The 15,176-nt window shown below is 42.9% G+C and overlaps 2 protein-coding genes across 3 annotated transcripts in view; one reads left to right on the top strand and one right to left on the bottom strand.

The window, feature by feature from the left end:
* Nucleotides 1-11,268, top strand: part of Slk (STE20 like kinase) — a 54,321-nt gene extending 43,053 nt beyond the window's left edge. For both annotated transcript variants that reach the window (XM_051200089.1, XM_051200088.1), the window contains 6 exons: nt 2,714-2,843; nt 3,595-3,719; nt 4,157-4,345; nt 4,764-4,889; nt 5,707-5,820; nt 7,821-11,268. In XM_051200089.1, coding sequence (XP_051056046.1) covers nt 2,714-2,843; nt 3,595-3,719; nt 4,157-4,345; nt 4,764-4,889; nt 5,707-5,820; nt 7,821-7,967 — 831 coding nt within the window. In that variant the 3' untranslated portion in view covers nt 7,968-11,268. The remainder of the gene's footprint in view (nt 1-2,713; nt 2,844-3,594; nt 3,720-4,156; nt 4,346-4,763; nt 4,890-5,706; nt 5,821-7,820) is intronic.
* Nucleotides 11,269-12,484: 1,216 nt separating this feature from the next.
* The window catches only part of Col17a1 (collagen type XVII alpha 1 chain), a 38,150-nt gene continuing 35,458 nt past the window's right edge, over nt 12,485-15,176 (bottom strand). Inside the window, exons 48-53 of the mRNA XM_051200095.1 lie at nt 14,538-14,684; nt 14,008-14,364; nt 13,366-13,503; nt 13,064-13,126; nt 12,883-12,972; nt 12,485-12,572 (exon numbers count right to left, since the gene is read on the bottom strand). Coding sequence (XP_051056052.1) covers nt 12,520-12,572; nt 12,883-12,972; nt 13,064-13,126; nt 13,366-13,503; nt 14,008-14,364; nt 14,538-14,684 — 848 coding nt within the window. The 3' untranslated portion in view covers nt 12,485-12,519. The remainder of the gene's footprint in view (nt 12,573-12,882; nt 12,973-13,063; nt 13,127-13,365; nt 13,504-14,007; nt 14,365-14,537; nt 14,685-15,176) is intronic.

Here is a 15,176-nt window from a genome sequence, read left to right as displayed (position 1 = left end):
CAGGAAGCATGCCTATAGTAGCCCATCACTGCCTACCTTGACTCCGACTTATTGATCCTTAGTTTGTCTTCTGGGGCTGTTTTATTGATTATAGTTAGTTGCACTATACCTACTAGTGTCAGACGTGTGCTGACTCAGCCTGCACTAGCAGTGTCAGACGTGTGCTGAGTCAGCCTGCACTAGCAGTGTCAGACGTGTGCTGAGTCAGCCTGCACTAGCAGTGTCAGACGTGTGCTGAGTCAGCCTGCACTAGCAGTGTCAGACGTGTGCTGAGTCAGCCTGCACTAGCAGTGTCAGACGTGTGCTGAGTCAGCCTGCACTAGCAGTGTCAGACGAGTGCTGAGTCAGCCTGCACTAGCAGTGTCAGACGTGTGCTGAGTCAGCCTGCACTAGCAGTGTCAGACGAGTGCTGAGTCAGCCTGCACTAGCAGTGTCAGGCATGTATTGAATACCTCAACAAAGTTCTTTTTGAACTAAACTCTCAGCTTGTGTAATCCAGATCTTAAGGGCAATGACATACCCACAAATGGCATAGACAGAAATCATGTACTTAGTGGCGTAGCTTTTATTTACTTTTTTGTTTCTCGTATTTATTGATTTGAGTTTATACTTTGATATTTGACTTCTGTGAATGTAAAGTCAGCAATATGCTAATTAAGCGTTTGTTCAGATACTTAAAAATCTACTATGCAACCCAATGATAAAAATGTTGACCAAAAGAAATTCTTCACTGTATCTCCAGGTTAAGCATTTATTGAACAGGTTTACATGTAGAAATCTTGTATCAGAGGTTAAAATGAACACTATTTTTATTACAAATATTTGTTGTAGGAAAGAATGTAAATCCCTTTATTTGTTGTAACTGCTTAAAAAGTGGCATGCAAAGTTTGCATCTCTTGAATAAAACCTAAGAGGCTTTATTCTAGATGATTAAATAAATAGAAGGGTGTCCCCCCAATTTTTTTTTTGGGGGGACGACACAGGATTTCTGTGTGTAAAGCCCTGGCTGTCTTGGAACTCACTCTGTAGACCAGGCAGGCCCCCAGACTTAAAGAAATCCACCTGCACTGCTTCCCAAGTGCTGGGATTAAAGGTGTGTGCCACACCCGGCACTGGTTGCATTTTATAGAGCCAGTTCACTAGTCTTTGTTTCTGCTGCTGTGTATTTGGGTTTGTAGTAAAGCAGACATGATTGTGCAGATGAAATGGTGGTGACATTTGATTCCCTCACAACAGCCTGAAATGACCAGCCCCAGAGGCACTGCCATAGGCCAGCTCTTGGAGGAGTTTGCCAGTCTGTGTGACTTAAGGACCAGGCTGGCAGTGATCCAGATCTTGTCTGACTTGTCCAAGTCCCAAAGAACCATTCTGAAATAGAGCTGGGACTAGATTCTTTCCTGGATGCACAAGAGAAAAGGACTGTGGATTAAGTATTGTTTCAGCCTTAAAGTAGAAACCTATGTTTTTGTATCCTTGGAGCTACATTATCTTCTGTTACTACCAACAGGGGATAGAGATCCAGATTTACCTTTTTCGTTTGTTTGTTTGTTTGTTTTTTGAGATTGGGTTTCTCCATGTAGCTTTGGAACTCGCTCTGTTATGGAACTCGCTCTGTAGATCAACCAGGATGGCCTTGAATTCACAGAGATCTTCCTGACTCTGCCTCCTGAGTGCTGGATTAATGGTGAGCGCCACTATTGCCTGGCTCAGACTCAGTTTCTTTTTCTTTAAAGCATAAATTTGGCAAATGGAAGGCATTAAGCTTATATTTGTTAAGTGAATTAGTGAGTCTCAAATGTGTTGTTAGAATTCCTTCATTGAAATAATTTCCTAGCCTTAAATTATATTTCTCTTGCCTTCAAATGGTTGTTCTGCCAAGTGTTGGTAGTGTACGCCTTTAATACCAGTACTTGGAAGGCAGAGGCAGGAGGATCTCTGAGTTCGAGGCCAGCCAGGTCTACAAGAGCTAGTCCAGGGCAGCTTGCAAAAGCCATAGAGAAACCCTGTCTTGAAAAACCAAAAACAAAACAAAATAAAAAAAAAAAAAACAACAAAAAACCAAACTGTTGTTCTTGTAGGTACAGGTTACAGATGATAAGCACTGTCCTCTGCTGTGAGTTCAGGCAAGGTCTTTCTACCTTAGTCTATTTCTGAAAAAAATGGGGTTAAATATTGTGGTGGTCATTTTTGTTTGTTTGTTTTTAGTTGCCTCTATTCTTAAAAGGAATTTTTTATTTACTCTTGTTCTATTTATACCATAGTGGAGCAAACGTTCTTTGTCAGAAGTTGTAATTTTGTTATTTTCCCAAAGCTGTTAATGAAATAGAACATTTTAATTATGAATGGATGTACGCTTTTTATGTGTATCATTCTTACTAGTGAATTTAGAATGTTGTACATTCTAATATTTTTCTAGATTTGAGTTAGATGACAAATAAATTTGTGCTATATCTGTACAGTATAATTTTAGTGATTTTTTTTTTTTTTTTAAATCCCACTAGCTTTATAAACTTCACTTAGAAAGCTTCACCACCAGGGATAAAGTTCAGTTCCAGAGTACTTGCCCTACATGCACAAGGCCCTGGGTCAGTCTCCATCACTTTTCCCCTAAAGAGAAGAAGAAACTTCACTAACCACTAATACATAGGTACTACATAACTGAATGTTTAATTCAGTAGATACATAGTAACAGATGGTTAATTGTGTCTATTAGGAACAAGAATTTGTTCAGAAGCAACAACAAGAATTAGATGGCTCTCTGAAAAAGATCATCCAGCAACAGAAGGCAGAGTTGGCTAATATTGAGAGAGAGTGCTTGAATAACAAGCAGCAGCTTATGAGAGGTATGTGGGAGTTCACAGTGTGTGTGTGTGTGTGTGTGTGTGTGTGTGTGTGTGTGTGTGTGCAACAAAAAGTGTCTCACAAACATTGCCTTGGGATGTGCATTGTGGAGTATTGAGTGCTTTCTTTTTGCTAGGTGGCAAATGGAAAGATAAAGTTAAAATAAGAGGTTCTCTTTTTTTAAAATTGAGAAGTACTGTGAGAGACAGTAGAAGTGTCTCTAAAAGTGTTCTCAAAACATGGGCTGGGGATGTAGCTCACTGCTAGAATATGTACTTAGTGTGCGCACGGTGCCCTGGATTTAAGGGCCTGGCTCAACTCTCAGCACTTCAAAAACAAAGCGCCCCCCCCAAACAAACATAAACCCCAACTTAAAACATGTCGTTCTAGCTGAATAATTTTATATACTCATTATGCTTTATAATTACAAATGTAATTATATGATATATAACCATACAATGAGAAGAAGATAGGATGGAATTTTAAGTTCTTATTCCCCATACTAGATTCTTTTTTTCTTTCTAAGGTGGGGTTTTGCCATTCCTGGTAGGACATTCTTAGTTTAGGACATTAAAAATATAGAGTGGTAATAAATGCTATTTTACACTGGTAACATTTTTTTATACCTTAGAATGTCTATTTGTGTGTATAAGTTAGTATATATAAATCACTTCAATATTAAATATTAAAATGGGGAATGTTGGACATTAGTTAAAAGAACCAAGTGACATTTTGCAAACCACTTCCTTGTAGCCCGAGAAGCTGCGATTTGGGAGCTTGAAGAGCGACATTTACAAGAAAAGCACCAGCTGCTTAAACAGCAACTTAAAGATCAGTATTTCATGCAGAGACATCAGCTACTTAAACGCCACGAGAAGGTGAATGAAAAGGAAATTTATTCAATTGTGCAGTTTAATTTCTTAGAGAACAGATTGTTGGCCTTATTTCTATCTTTCACCTTAATTTTTTTTTTTTTTTTGAGTTTTGAGTATGTGATTATCATATTTGTTTTGATTTCAAATTTTTCGATTAGTTACAGTGTTTTAAAGACCTAATAAATTGTCATATTCATCTTCCATCTTGCTGGTTCCAGTTGTGATTCAAGTATCTTAAGAACAAGTCTTTCCTGAAATTGGGGAAAATTTTTGTTTTAACACTAATGTCATCTAATAACTTTTCTTATAAATAGTTTTTGCCTAACATTTTGTTGCTAATTATGCAGTTAGGGAGAGGGCACCTACTGGAAGTACTAACAAATGCCATCTTGGAACATGCCTGTGGGTGCTGAGAATCAAGTCTGTTTAAATCTTCTTAGGAGACAGAACAAATGCAGCGTTATAATCAACGACTCATTGAGGAATTGAAAAACAGACAGACTCAGGAACGAGCAAGACTACCCAAGATTCAGCGAAGTGAAGCCAAAACCAGAATGGCCATGTTTAAGAAAAGTCTGAGAATTAACTCAACAGCCACACCAGACCAGGACCGTGACAAAATTAAACAGGTGCTTAGACATGCTCCGTTCTTTTCTTTTTCAGGAGCTAATGAATTTGAATGACCCTGAAAAGTACCTCATAATTTGGTTTAGACAAGTAGCCTCTCCTTGGGATTGTTATTTTTAACTTTCTGGGATGGGACAAGTTACATGTTATATACCAACTCAGTTTTCCATGTGTGGGACCGTAAAGGGAAAAGCTCTCTCTCCCTTGACAGATCGTAGACCATGAGAATGAGATAACTTGGACAGATTTTGAAGTCAAAACCATGTCCCTGCTGTGATACTTGCTCAGCAACAACCGGAAGTCATTTCCTTTCCCTTTCCCTCTGTCTTATAGGCCACAGATTTGTTTCAGTGTACCTCTAGAGTATGTAAAGAGTACACTTCTTCCTAACTAAATAGCTTTTGCTTTTCTTATTTGTAGTTTGCTGCACAAGAAGAAAAGAGGCAGAAAAATGAGAGAATGGCTCAGCATCAAAAGCACGAGAGCCAAATGCGGGATCTGCAGTTGCAGTGTGAAGCCAATGTCCGAGAGCTGCATCAGCTGCAGGTGGGGTTCAGGAGCCCGGCATGGGACACAGTGGCCAGTGTGGGGAAAATTCGAGCCAACCAAAGTTTGCACATGTTGCTTATGAAAGGGCCAGAGCATTGAGAGTGTGTGCTGCCTGCATAGACCCCAAAGCAGGGCTGTGCGGCGCCGTAGACTCTTGTTTCTATTTCATGTGACTGGGGTGAATGTGGGCATGAAGCTAAACTAAACTAAACTAAACTAAAACCTGAGGGATAGTCTTTGGAAGCATTGTTAAATAGCTTTTAGTATTAGATGATGGTGTGTTTAAGATTCTTAATTTATTTTTTTTAATTTAAAAGGATATGGCTGATTTTTTTTCTGGTTTTGTGAAAAAAAAAATAGTACACATTTGACAATTTTTTCCAGTGGGAAATTAGACTTTAGAGGGCTATTTTTGGGATTTATGTGGACTGTATAGTCTATCTAGGGAATGCCCAAAATGCTTACATTTCCAGAGTAACAGAGGTAATTTTGAAACTCTGTATATTTGGTTAATTTACTGGAATAGAATACTCAATAATTCCAACTCTTTACCAACTAGAAAAGCAAAAACCCAAAGTATTTCTACTTAAGTTACCTTTTTACATATGTTATATGAACAGCTTTATATGATAATTAATACTTTTCACAAGAAGATATAAAAGTTTCTAAAACAGTGGCACTTAGTTTTTAAAGAATTTGAATTTCCATAACAGCATGATATCTAGACAATAATTTGCCACTTTAAAAGAAAATTGAATCTGTTAAAAATTGCTCCATTGACCTGAAAAACATTTAATACCAACTTTATTTTCAGAATGAAAAATGCCACCTGTTGGTTGAACATGAGACTCAGAAACTGAAGGAGTTAGATGAGGAGCACAGCCAAGAATTAAAGGAGTGGAGAGAAAAACTGAGGCCAAGGAAAAAGGTAATTTACTTTGTTTGTGTCAGGCGCAGTGACATGATGGGTACAGAGATGAAAGTCCAGGGCCTTGGGAGAAGTGATACAAGTAGGGGGTATGTTAGAACAGGGTTCAGGGGAGCAGAGCATGGGAGCACATGAGGAGGACTGAGGTCCCTGGGAGGAGGTGGAAGACGAAGAAGCCAGGTGGGAGGAGTAAGAAGCGTGAAAAATGACTTGTGGGCAGATTGGAAAGGAAGAGGACAGCAGAGAAAATAGTTGAGCAGAAATATTGCATGTGGGAAATTATAAATAGTTCCCCTTGGAGAGTAGTATAGGGTTAGGGCATTAGGGAGGAATACAGGAAGAAAACAGTGGCAGCCAAGTCTGCTGTCAGCTGAAGCCACAGTAACAAGGTCCTTGAATTAAATATAATTACAAAATATAAGAATAGCTCATTTCCTCCTTCCTTCCATTTCTCTTGTTTGTAACTGGACTCCCCCGCTGCCCTGGTTCATTGGTTAACCACTGTATCTCTGGCCTTTACTCTGTTGTCCGAATTCTTTTATTAACCCTTAAGACATCAACCTTTCTTTTCTTGTGAGCTTCCTGTCTGGTGTACATCTCAGTGATGATGGTACATGCCTGAAATCTGAGCACTTGGAAGGTGGAGGCAGGAGGATCAGAAGTTCAAGGTCATTCTCAGTTACATGATAAATTTGAGGTTACCCTGGGCTAAATGGAGCCCAGTCTCAAGAAGAAGGAAAAACAAGTTAAAAGGGGATGGATGGCATGTGTCTCAGGGCCTCAGTATTTGTTGCTTTGACTGTTCATTGGTGCTGTTACTATTGCTATTTTGAGTGGGGGTGGGAGGGAGAGTTGCTTATATCCCATGCTGACCTCAAGCTTGCAACATTCCTGCCTTCTGCTCCCAGTTCTGTCAAGTATATCAATCCTGCACTTGGAAGCCTTCTCAATGATACACTTGAGCTATAGCCTTTCTGACTTTCCCTCCCATTAGACACTTTGTTCTCAGTGTGCTGCAGCATGGATAGGGTAGCCATTCCTTCAGCTTCCCCTGTCTGGTATAACTTCTCTGTCCTGTCTATCAGTTTCTGACATTGATTCATGGCTAAGTTCATGTTTTACATCTTCTGAGAAACAATCTTGTACAATAGCACCTAAACAATAGTACTTTTCTTTAAATGACTTACAGTCATGGATTCCTATCCATTCAGTTCACTGTAACAAAATATTGTAAGATGGAGGTTTGAGTAGTCCATGTCCAGAGTTCTGGCATGCTCAGAGTTCTAGGAAGGGCTGCCCTCTTCAGGAAAGAAACTCCCTGCTTGTCCTTTAAAAGAATGCTAATATCACTTGGAGGGCTCCATTCTGGTGACCTAATCACCACTCAATAGGTTAACCTCAGGAAACCATCAGGATTAGGTTTCAACAAAGTCAGCTCTTTATCAAACACTTAGTATTTTTGCTGTGTATTGTGGGGATGTAAGATGAATAAAGTTTATATCGTAGGTTTATATGTCTTTTGTTCAGTGTGGGAGAAAGACATGCCAGTAATGGACAGAAAAAGTAGGTGACAGTTACTAGTAGGTGTCACCTGCTGGGTGCTTAGATTTAATGATCACTTGGCATACTAACAAGGTAAGTTAGTTGGTGCCTTTCTTCTGTAGCAGCGGACTGATTGAGCTGAGTTGAACCTGGGCCTGTGGAGTGTGTGGTCTTAACTACTGAATAAAATGTTTGGGGCTAGGAGGTTTTTGTTTTTTAAGATTAAGAAGTTATCTGTATGCATGGATATCTGTGTGGGTATGCTGTGTGGATGCAGGCACCTATGGAGGCCATCAGGTCCCCTGGAGCTGGACTTACAGGCAGTTGTGAGACTCCTGGTGTAGGTGTTGGGAACTGAACTGGTCCTCCCAAGAGACATTGAGCCATCCCTCCATACCCTGGGCGGTCAGAGTAAATTCTATGGACAATGCATAATTGTTTGTCTTTTTCTTCTTAAGACACTGGAAGAAGAGTTTGCCAGGAAACTTCAGGAGCAGGAAGTGTTTTTTAAAATGACGGGGGAATCCGAATGTCTTAATCCATCAGCACAGAGCCGTATCTCCAAATTCTATCCTATTCCCACCTTGCATTCCACTGGGTCATAGCGATAGTAAGCATTCTCTGGATTTGGCTTCTAAGCACATTATTGCATTCTCTTCATCTTTCACAGTATGTATGATTCACAAAGACAATCACCTGTTTCATCTTCTCGGTGGTTTTAAAATTTTATTTCTTGGATTTTATTGTTAAACAAAGATGAAGGGTAAACGAAGACAGATGCTAGGCCATGTTGGCAAATAGCATCTTGCAGTAATTCCCTAAGGTGATTTTGTATATTGACCTTAAATATTGTATTCTTTAGATACTGTTACTGAAAAACTGCCAGAGAAAATATGTTTAAAGTTATTTGGGAAAAAAAACAAACCTGTTACATCACTAAGTATTAATAAATATTGTTTTGCCTGGTTTCTCAATGATGCTAAATTCTGTAGTTAAGATTCTGCTGTAGAATTGGAGTAATTTTCTTTTGGCAAACCAGCTCTTACTAAAAAGCCATGAGTTACAGAAATATGATATTGATTCAGTACATAGATATATTTTTATCATTAAACAGGATCAAGGTCTTTTCAAAGAAAAAGGTCATGTGTCACAAACATTAGCCTGTATGGCAGGAACTAGTAATTGAGGTGCTAATTTTAATAAGATAGTGCCTGAAACCCTGAATTTTAATCATGTATAAAGTGGTGTTTTCTTTTGGATCAACAGGAACAAAGTACCTGTCTCACTGAACATTACTGTCTTAAAAACATGCGTATATTGCCATTTAGTATTCATCCTAAAACAAGTGTTGTACAGAGTTTGGAAAGATAAACAAACTAGCTTTCAATTGCAAATTGAACATACAGAGCTCACCACATTGTCAGTGGTGAGCCCTCCCACTTACTCACTCATAATAAACCTCCATCTCAGCAAGTTCTGGTCCTCAGTGGATGCTCAGAGGCCTCTGGTCCAGGGCTGCAGTCACACCTACAGTTCTTTCTGAAGCTAGTCTTAGAAGCAGCATTGTCCACAAAGAATTTCCATTCAGTAGCAGGCACACATGCAAAGTGACATTGTATTGTTTCAAATGAGGTTATTCAAGTGCATTTTGGTTTTATTTTGTTCCATGTTTAAATTAATTACTCTGAGTAGGAAAAGCCTGAAACCTTTATCATGTGATAGCTGGTACATGTGATTATTAATGAAATGTTCACTCTTAGTTTGTTTTGAAGTTCAGAATCTCAGCTGCATCAGGTCAACAGTATTATAAATTTACAGCTCATTTGTGAATGATGTGCCTGCCTGCCTGCCTGCCATTGGCTCCCTATTCTCTAAGAGTGCCGGGTACCAAACTGTAAACATTTAAGTTTTGAGTTACATTTTGAGGTTGGTGAAAAATAGAAGTGTCTATGTAATGTGGGAACATCAGTTCATTTTAAGAAAATGTAGATGTCTGTAGTTCTTTCTTGCAGTTCATTTGAAAACTTTGGATGCTGAACTTTACATGGTTTAAAAATGCATGTGTAATTTTAATTTTATAATTATTTTGACAAGCTTAATTTTCCTCGACAACCTTGTAGGTAGCCTTAACTTTCAGCCAATTTTGTTTTTTATATAAATATATATATACATATATATAATGTATGGTTGTAAATTCATACACTTATCATATGAATGTTACTGTATACAGAATTCTTAATGCTTTATTTTCAGATGCTGGGTTGAAAACTCTTTGAAAGCCTTTAAATATATATCTTTATAAAGTAATATTCAGGATGATGATGGAAATTGTTTATATTATTATGATAAAAGATGGAATTATGTTGCCCAGTGTATTTAATGATTTATTTGAAGAGGGAGCGGGGAGGGAGGCTCTTATACGCCACTTTCTCCTTTGAATTTTTCAGTTTATTGGGTTTTTACAAAGGAATACTTCTAGGCTTTATTTTCAGTATCTTTTAGGTAATTGTATACATGACTTGGTCTGAATATCTGCCCTTCCTCTTCCTTTTCAACTTGACATTTAGAGCATTGTATCTTGGACGGAGGCTGGAAGGGTGTCACCCTGAATTCTGCCCTCGATTCCCTGCTCCTGCTTGAGTTCTCTTTCAAGCATGGCTGTATTCCTGTGGGTTCAGGGACTGTCCAGTAGTACACATGTAGAGGGGGCACACCTCTCAACACTTCAGGTTATATATAGAAAGTGTTTTGTAATAGAACACGCTGTTTCTGAACTTGCCTGCTTCTTGTAAGGCCTTATACCATGTAGATAATAGGAACACTTCTTCCTGTGTGAAGTGTAGGTGGGATTTGCTGAGAGCACAGACATCTTTGAGTCTGAGAGTGCAGTCAGCCCATCCTCCCCCACCCCCATGAAGTTGTTTGGTTGTTGTGTGTGTGCCATTGTGCTATGCAGTGTGTAAAAGAAATTCTCCATGTGTGCACCTCCAGCAGTCCCTGTCCCTTTCCCCGCATGCTGTGGACACGCCACACTTCCACCACACTCTGCAGGTCCAGTTCCTAGAGCCCAAGAGCAGGGATTCTGTCGATCTGTGGACACCCCCCACCCCACCCCACAGGTTTCTGAATTAGCTGCTTTTTTAGGTGGAGTCATTGTAAGCCCGTTCTTACCCTTTTCTGTGAGTGAGGAGGAGCCAAGCTTTTACTTGGCTGAAAATATCGGAACCTTCCTTCCCACATGACAGGACGTGGCAGATTGTAACTATGTAAGAAGCAGAACCAGAGCTACCTCTAAGCAGTGTTGTCTCTGGCACACGCTCTCAGGCACATGAGACCCTCCCGGGAGGTGTCTCTGATTTCTTGAGCATCAGCAAGTCTAAGAAGTGACTGTTTTTTGTACGCTTCAGGTCCCCAGTACCCTTATACTTTCCCCGTCCTACACTGTGCTTGTTACATTGACAAAGCCTCTTCTAAGAAGTCCAGTTTGACCAACTGAAGAGCTAGAAGTATTGCAGAGCAAAGCCACACCCAGACCTGCAGTGGAGGAGGAGGTGTCTGTTCCCGCAGCCTTCTGGCCCACAGTTTGTGGGAGTGACCTTTGGGCCACGGGTGGGTTCCAGTGCTCCCCTTACATCACAGGCAACAGTCGACGCCTCTGCTCTCCCTGTTTGGCTGACATGGTTTTGATAACGCTTTAAAATTTCTGCTACAAAGCTTGGGATAGAGTGTTTTACCAGTTTCAAATGTTGGCTGCAGCTTAAAAACGTGATTCTTTGCAGTGTAATGAGTTACAAGCTACATTTTCAAAGAGGATTTCATTTCACATTATGTGTCTTGTCTACTTGGGATCAGAAACATGCCTTTTCAATCACGGATTGTCAAAAAATAAAGTTATTTCTTAATCTATTTTGAGAAGCATTTTTTTTTTTAATTAAAAATCTTGGACATGAGATTGTCCTACCTAAGACACTTAACAGTTTTTATTTTTTCCTTTTTGGACCTAGTTATATTTTTAAACTTGTGCTCATCTCCAGTCTTCTGACCTTCCATGTTTATCATAGATCCTAGCCATCTGTGGCTCTCTCTCTCTCTTCTCTCTCCTCCCCCCCACCCTCTTTTTTTCCTGACAAAGGTCATTTTTAGTTTGCTGGTAAGTACCTTCCAACATGCAGACTCCTCTGCTAATGTTATAATAAACTATGTTGGAGTCAGACCCATTTAACCCAGATTCTTTCTGTTCTTTAAACTTTCTCACAGGATCCATAGTAAAACACACTAAAAAAGAAAAAAAAAAAAAAACTTTATTTGAAAATTTTACAATTGAAATGAATTTTCATCTTACAGATTACATACAAATGTTTTTGGACAGTGAAAAGTGCTTAAAAACCAGCTGCACCCAGGTTCCCATGTGACTTCCTGTTTGTAGACAAGGGGTGTGGAAGCCATGTTTCCCTAGTGTCAGGGATTCCCTCTTCCTTGCTCACTGCCCCTCTTGTACTGTCCGATGTGGCCTAGTGTGGTGTCATAATTGTTACTTCTGGTGTGCACAAGGACACAGGCCATGGCTACGACCAGTCAGGCTTGGAAGCCGGTGTGGTGATGGGCAGTGGCCGTCTCCACTGTGATAGCTGTTTGAAATACCACTGCCTTTGAGAGAGTGGACTTGTCAGGCGCCTTCTTCCCTGAGACTGGAGAGTGCAGAGTGAACAGGGAAGGGCCTGAAAGCAAGTCTTGGTAACAGTAACCAGAAAGCGCCATCAGGTATCACCCTACGAAGGTCCCCATTCCCCTTCCCCATTGTCTGGAGGCAAAGCGCCAAGACTCCCCAGCCAACATTTATGTAACTGAGGTTCAGGCCTGAGCTAGGTGCTGCAGAAGCCAGGGAACTCAGATCTGAGAGTTAACTGAGAGGTTAAGTGTGATATTAAATTTTGCAGCTAACCCAAAGGCCCACCCAGTCGAGGCAGCTGTTTTTCATTGTGTGTCTTTGAATTTCCTGTATGTATACATTTTGTTCAGACTGAAACAAGGGTTGCTAGGCGACTTGGTCTCAGCAAGATGTGGACCAGTTCCACCCACTGGGGACACTTGGACATAAGTACCCAAACACGTTGCAAGAACTTGGTCTGAGAACTTGGTGTCTCTGCCGAGTGCAGCTTATGGCTTGATGGCAATACTTCTCTTCCTTCTCCCAGTGTAGACTTGGTCGCCTGAAAATCCAAAGATGAATAGGGCTTAAATCTGTGTGTGGCCTGTGGCCTTCGTAAGACAAGTGATACCAACATTGATTGCTAAAAGTGGCTTGAAAGGGTAATCCTATGTAAACCTTTTTTTCGAGTTATTTACCCTGTTTGTTACCAGGTTCTTTTTCACTCTGCAGCAGCTCTGGTCTTCTTCCTTCCCAGATATGCTAAATGCCCTTTTCTGTGTTCGTGTTTGAATTTCTCAGGCTAGCCCGGAAGCAAAGTAACTTTTCTCTACTGAGCCCAGAACCTCGGAAGCCACAACATGGCTACTTACCCTTGTCTCCTTTTTCTCCTTTCTGCCCTCGAGGGCCGGGTGGCCCGGGTGGCCCCGGAGGACCTCGTTGCCCAGTAAGGCCCCTGTCACCTAGAAGCACAGAGAGGGTATGACGTGAGTGCGTGAATGCAGGACTGAAGGTGTGGCACAGTGTGGCACCAGCAAGGGAGCTACCACTTACCTCTGGGGCCTGGGGTGCCCACCTCGCCCTTTTGCCCAGGCGGGCCTGGGATAGCTCCATGCGCTGCAAGGAAGGAAAGAGTCTGGCTTTAGACACTGCCAGGGGCTTGGGAGGTCAAGCTGTTTGTTCAAAGCCACATAGATAGTGCTGGAATCTGGACTTGCACAAGGAAATGGAGCTGGCTTTCACTGATTTTGGCATCTCAGATATGGCAAGGAGGAGGGTTGTTGGTGTTTGTGTGTCAGGCCTCGTGAGACTAAGCTGCAGGTTAGTGCTCTGGGGAAGCCAGGCAGTGTGCTTACTCCGGAAGAAGTCCATGAGGTCCTGTGTCACATTACTGTAGGCAGAGAAGACCTTGCTGATGCCAGGAGGGCCCTGGGCTCCAGGCGGGCCGGGTGGGCCCTGGACAGTGTAGGCCATCCCTTGTAGTAGGCCTTGACCTGCAGAACACCAGGGTACAGGTATAGGGAGCAGACGCCTCGCAGCGGTCGGCTGCAGCGGAAGGCAGTGTCCTCAGACTGCCTCACTCTGAAGCAGCCAGATTAGATGAAGCTGCCCTGAGGAAAAAGCCCTGAAGCCTTCCTTCTCCTGGCCTGGCCTGTGGTGACATTCCTCCAGGGCGTTTGGACTGAAGGACTGTGCTGATAACTAGAGGGAGAAAGGACTTCTTGGTTAACAACCTGGACCAAGTTCTGTGCTGGTGTCGCTGTCGGACTTGCCCTGAGCAGAGTACCAAGGCCTCCGGTGTGCCCTGCTCCCACAGCTCAGGTGGCAGTACCGGGTGCACTGAGATGGCGGAGACTTAGGTCGCCTGTCTTCCCTGCTCAACTGATTCCAGAGTTGCTATCGTCACATACATTAAAAACAAGGGCCCAGTCTGCGAGGCCTGTATGCTGAGGCCACACATGCGCCTCCCTCTCTGAGGTTCCAGGGTTCCAACTTACGCTGCATGCTCTCGGACACCCTCACTGCCAGCTTGTTGTAGTCCAGGTCTCCCGTGAAGCCAGCCCGCAATGAGTCACCATTGGTACCATATGTGCCGCCGGCAGCTGCCCCATAACCCCCTCCTGGGCCGATGTCAGTGCCATAGGGGCCCCCATCTCCTGTTCCAAAGGTTCCACCTTCGCCCAGGGAGCCTCCCCTGGCTGCCCCCAAGTCCATGGGAGCACTGTAGGAAGTGCCCCGTCTGGCTGAGGAGCTGCTACCCCAGTCGTAGCTCTCCCTTAAGTGACTGTCTCCGGGTGGTCCCTGAGGCCCCGGGGGGCCTGGAGGGCCAACGATGAAGCTGCGGACATCAGGACCTGTGGGGTAGGAAGATGCATTAGCCCAGATGGTGGTGGACAAAAGACTTGGGAAGAAACTGAGGCCCTTGTCCATGTATGGAAGGGCTGCTGATAGTCCAATGCTGACTGCGCCACTTACAGGCGGCATGGCGGTCTAGAGAGGGAGGGCACACCAATGTCAAGGCACCTACTTGTCAGGTAGCTAATCAGCTCGCTGCGGAAGTTGTCACTGTTTTCGGCTGCGTAGGTGGCCAGAGCTGTTGAGACACCCGGGGGCCCTCGAGGCCCTGGGGGTCCAGGAGGTCCTGGAGGGCCTGGGATGGAGGACAGGCCAGCAGCTGTGTGGCAGGAGAAGGGAAGAGGAAGGTCAGCGTCCTCAGCAGAGAAGGCTAGACTCTCAGTGTCCCCGTGGCCCACTGTGAGCCCTCCATGGGTGGAGTGAAGGGGATGGGGAGGTGGAGGTTGGGGTAGAGGAAGATGGGGGATATCTACTGGGCCTCTTGTATGCAGGAGAAAGGAGGTCTAGGTGGCCCCTTTCTGTCATCTGGGAATGGCTGCTTTTAAGGGTGCTTCCTGCCCTCAACCCACATCCTGTTCTCTTAGACCTTCACCAGCAGGCATTAGAACCCTTACTACAAGACTTCTCACAGGGCTCATGAGATCTGCCATGGCTCATGGTCCCTCACAGCTGTGTGGCCCTCTTCAGGGGCCCAGTCCCATCCCATCCCTGTGCATGCTCTATTGGGGAATGGGACAGTGATTTAGTTCCCCGTGGTGGCCCTAGTGAAGATGAGGGATGCTCTCAAGGTCAGGCTGCTGCCCTTTTCCCT

The sequence above is a fragment of the Phodopus roborovskii genome, unplaced genomic scaffold, assembly GCF_943737965.1.
Source record: "Phodopus roborovskii unplaced genomic scaffold, PHOROB, whole genome shotgun sequence".
Taxonomy (NCBI): domain Eukaryota; kingdom Metazoa; phylum Chordata; class Mammalia; order Rodentia; family Cricetidae; genus Phodopus; species Phodopus roborovskii.
This window is presented reverse-complemented; position numbering and strand designations above follow the sequence as displayed.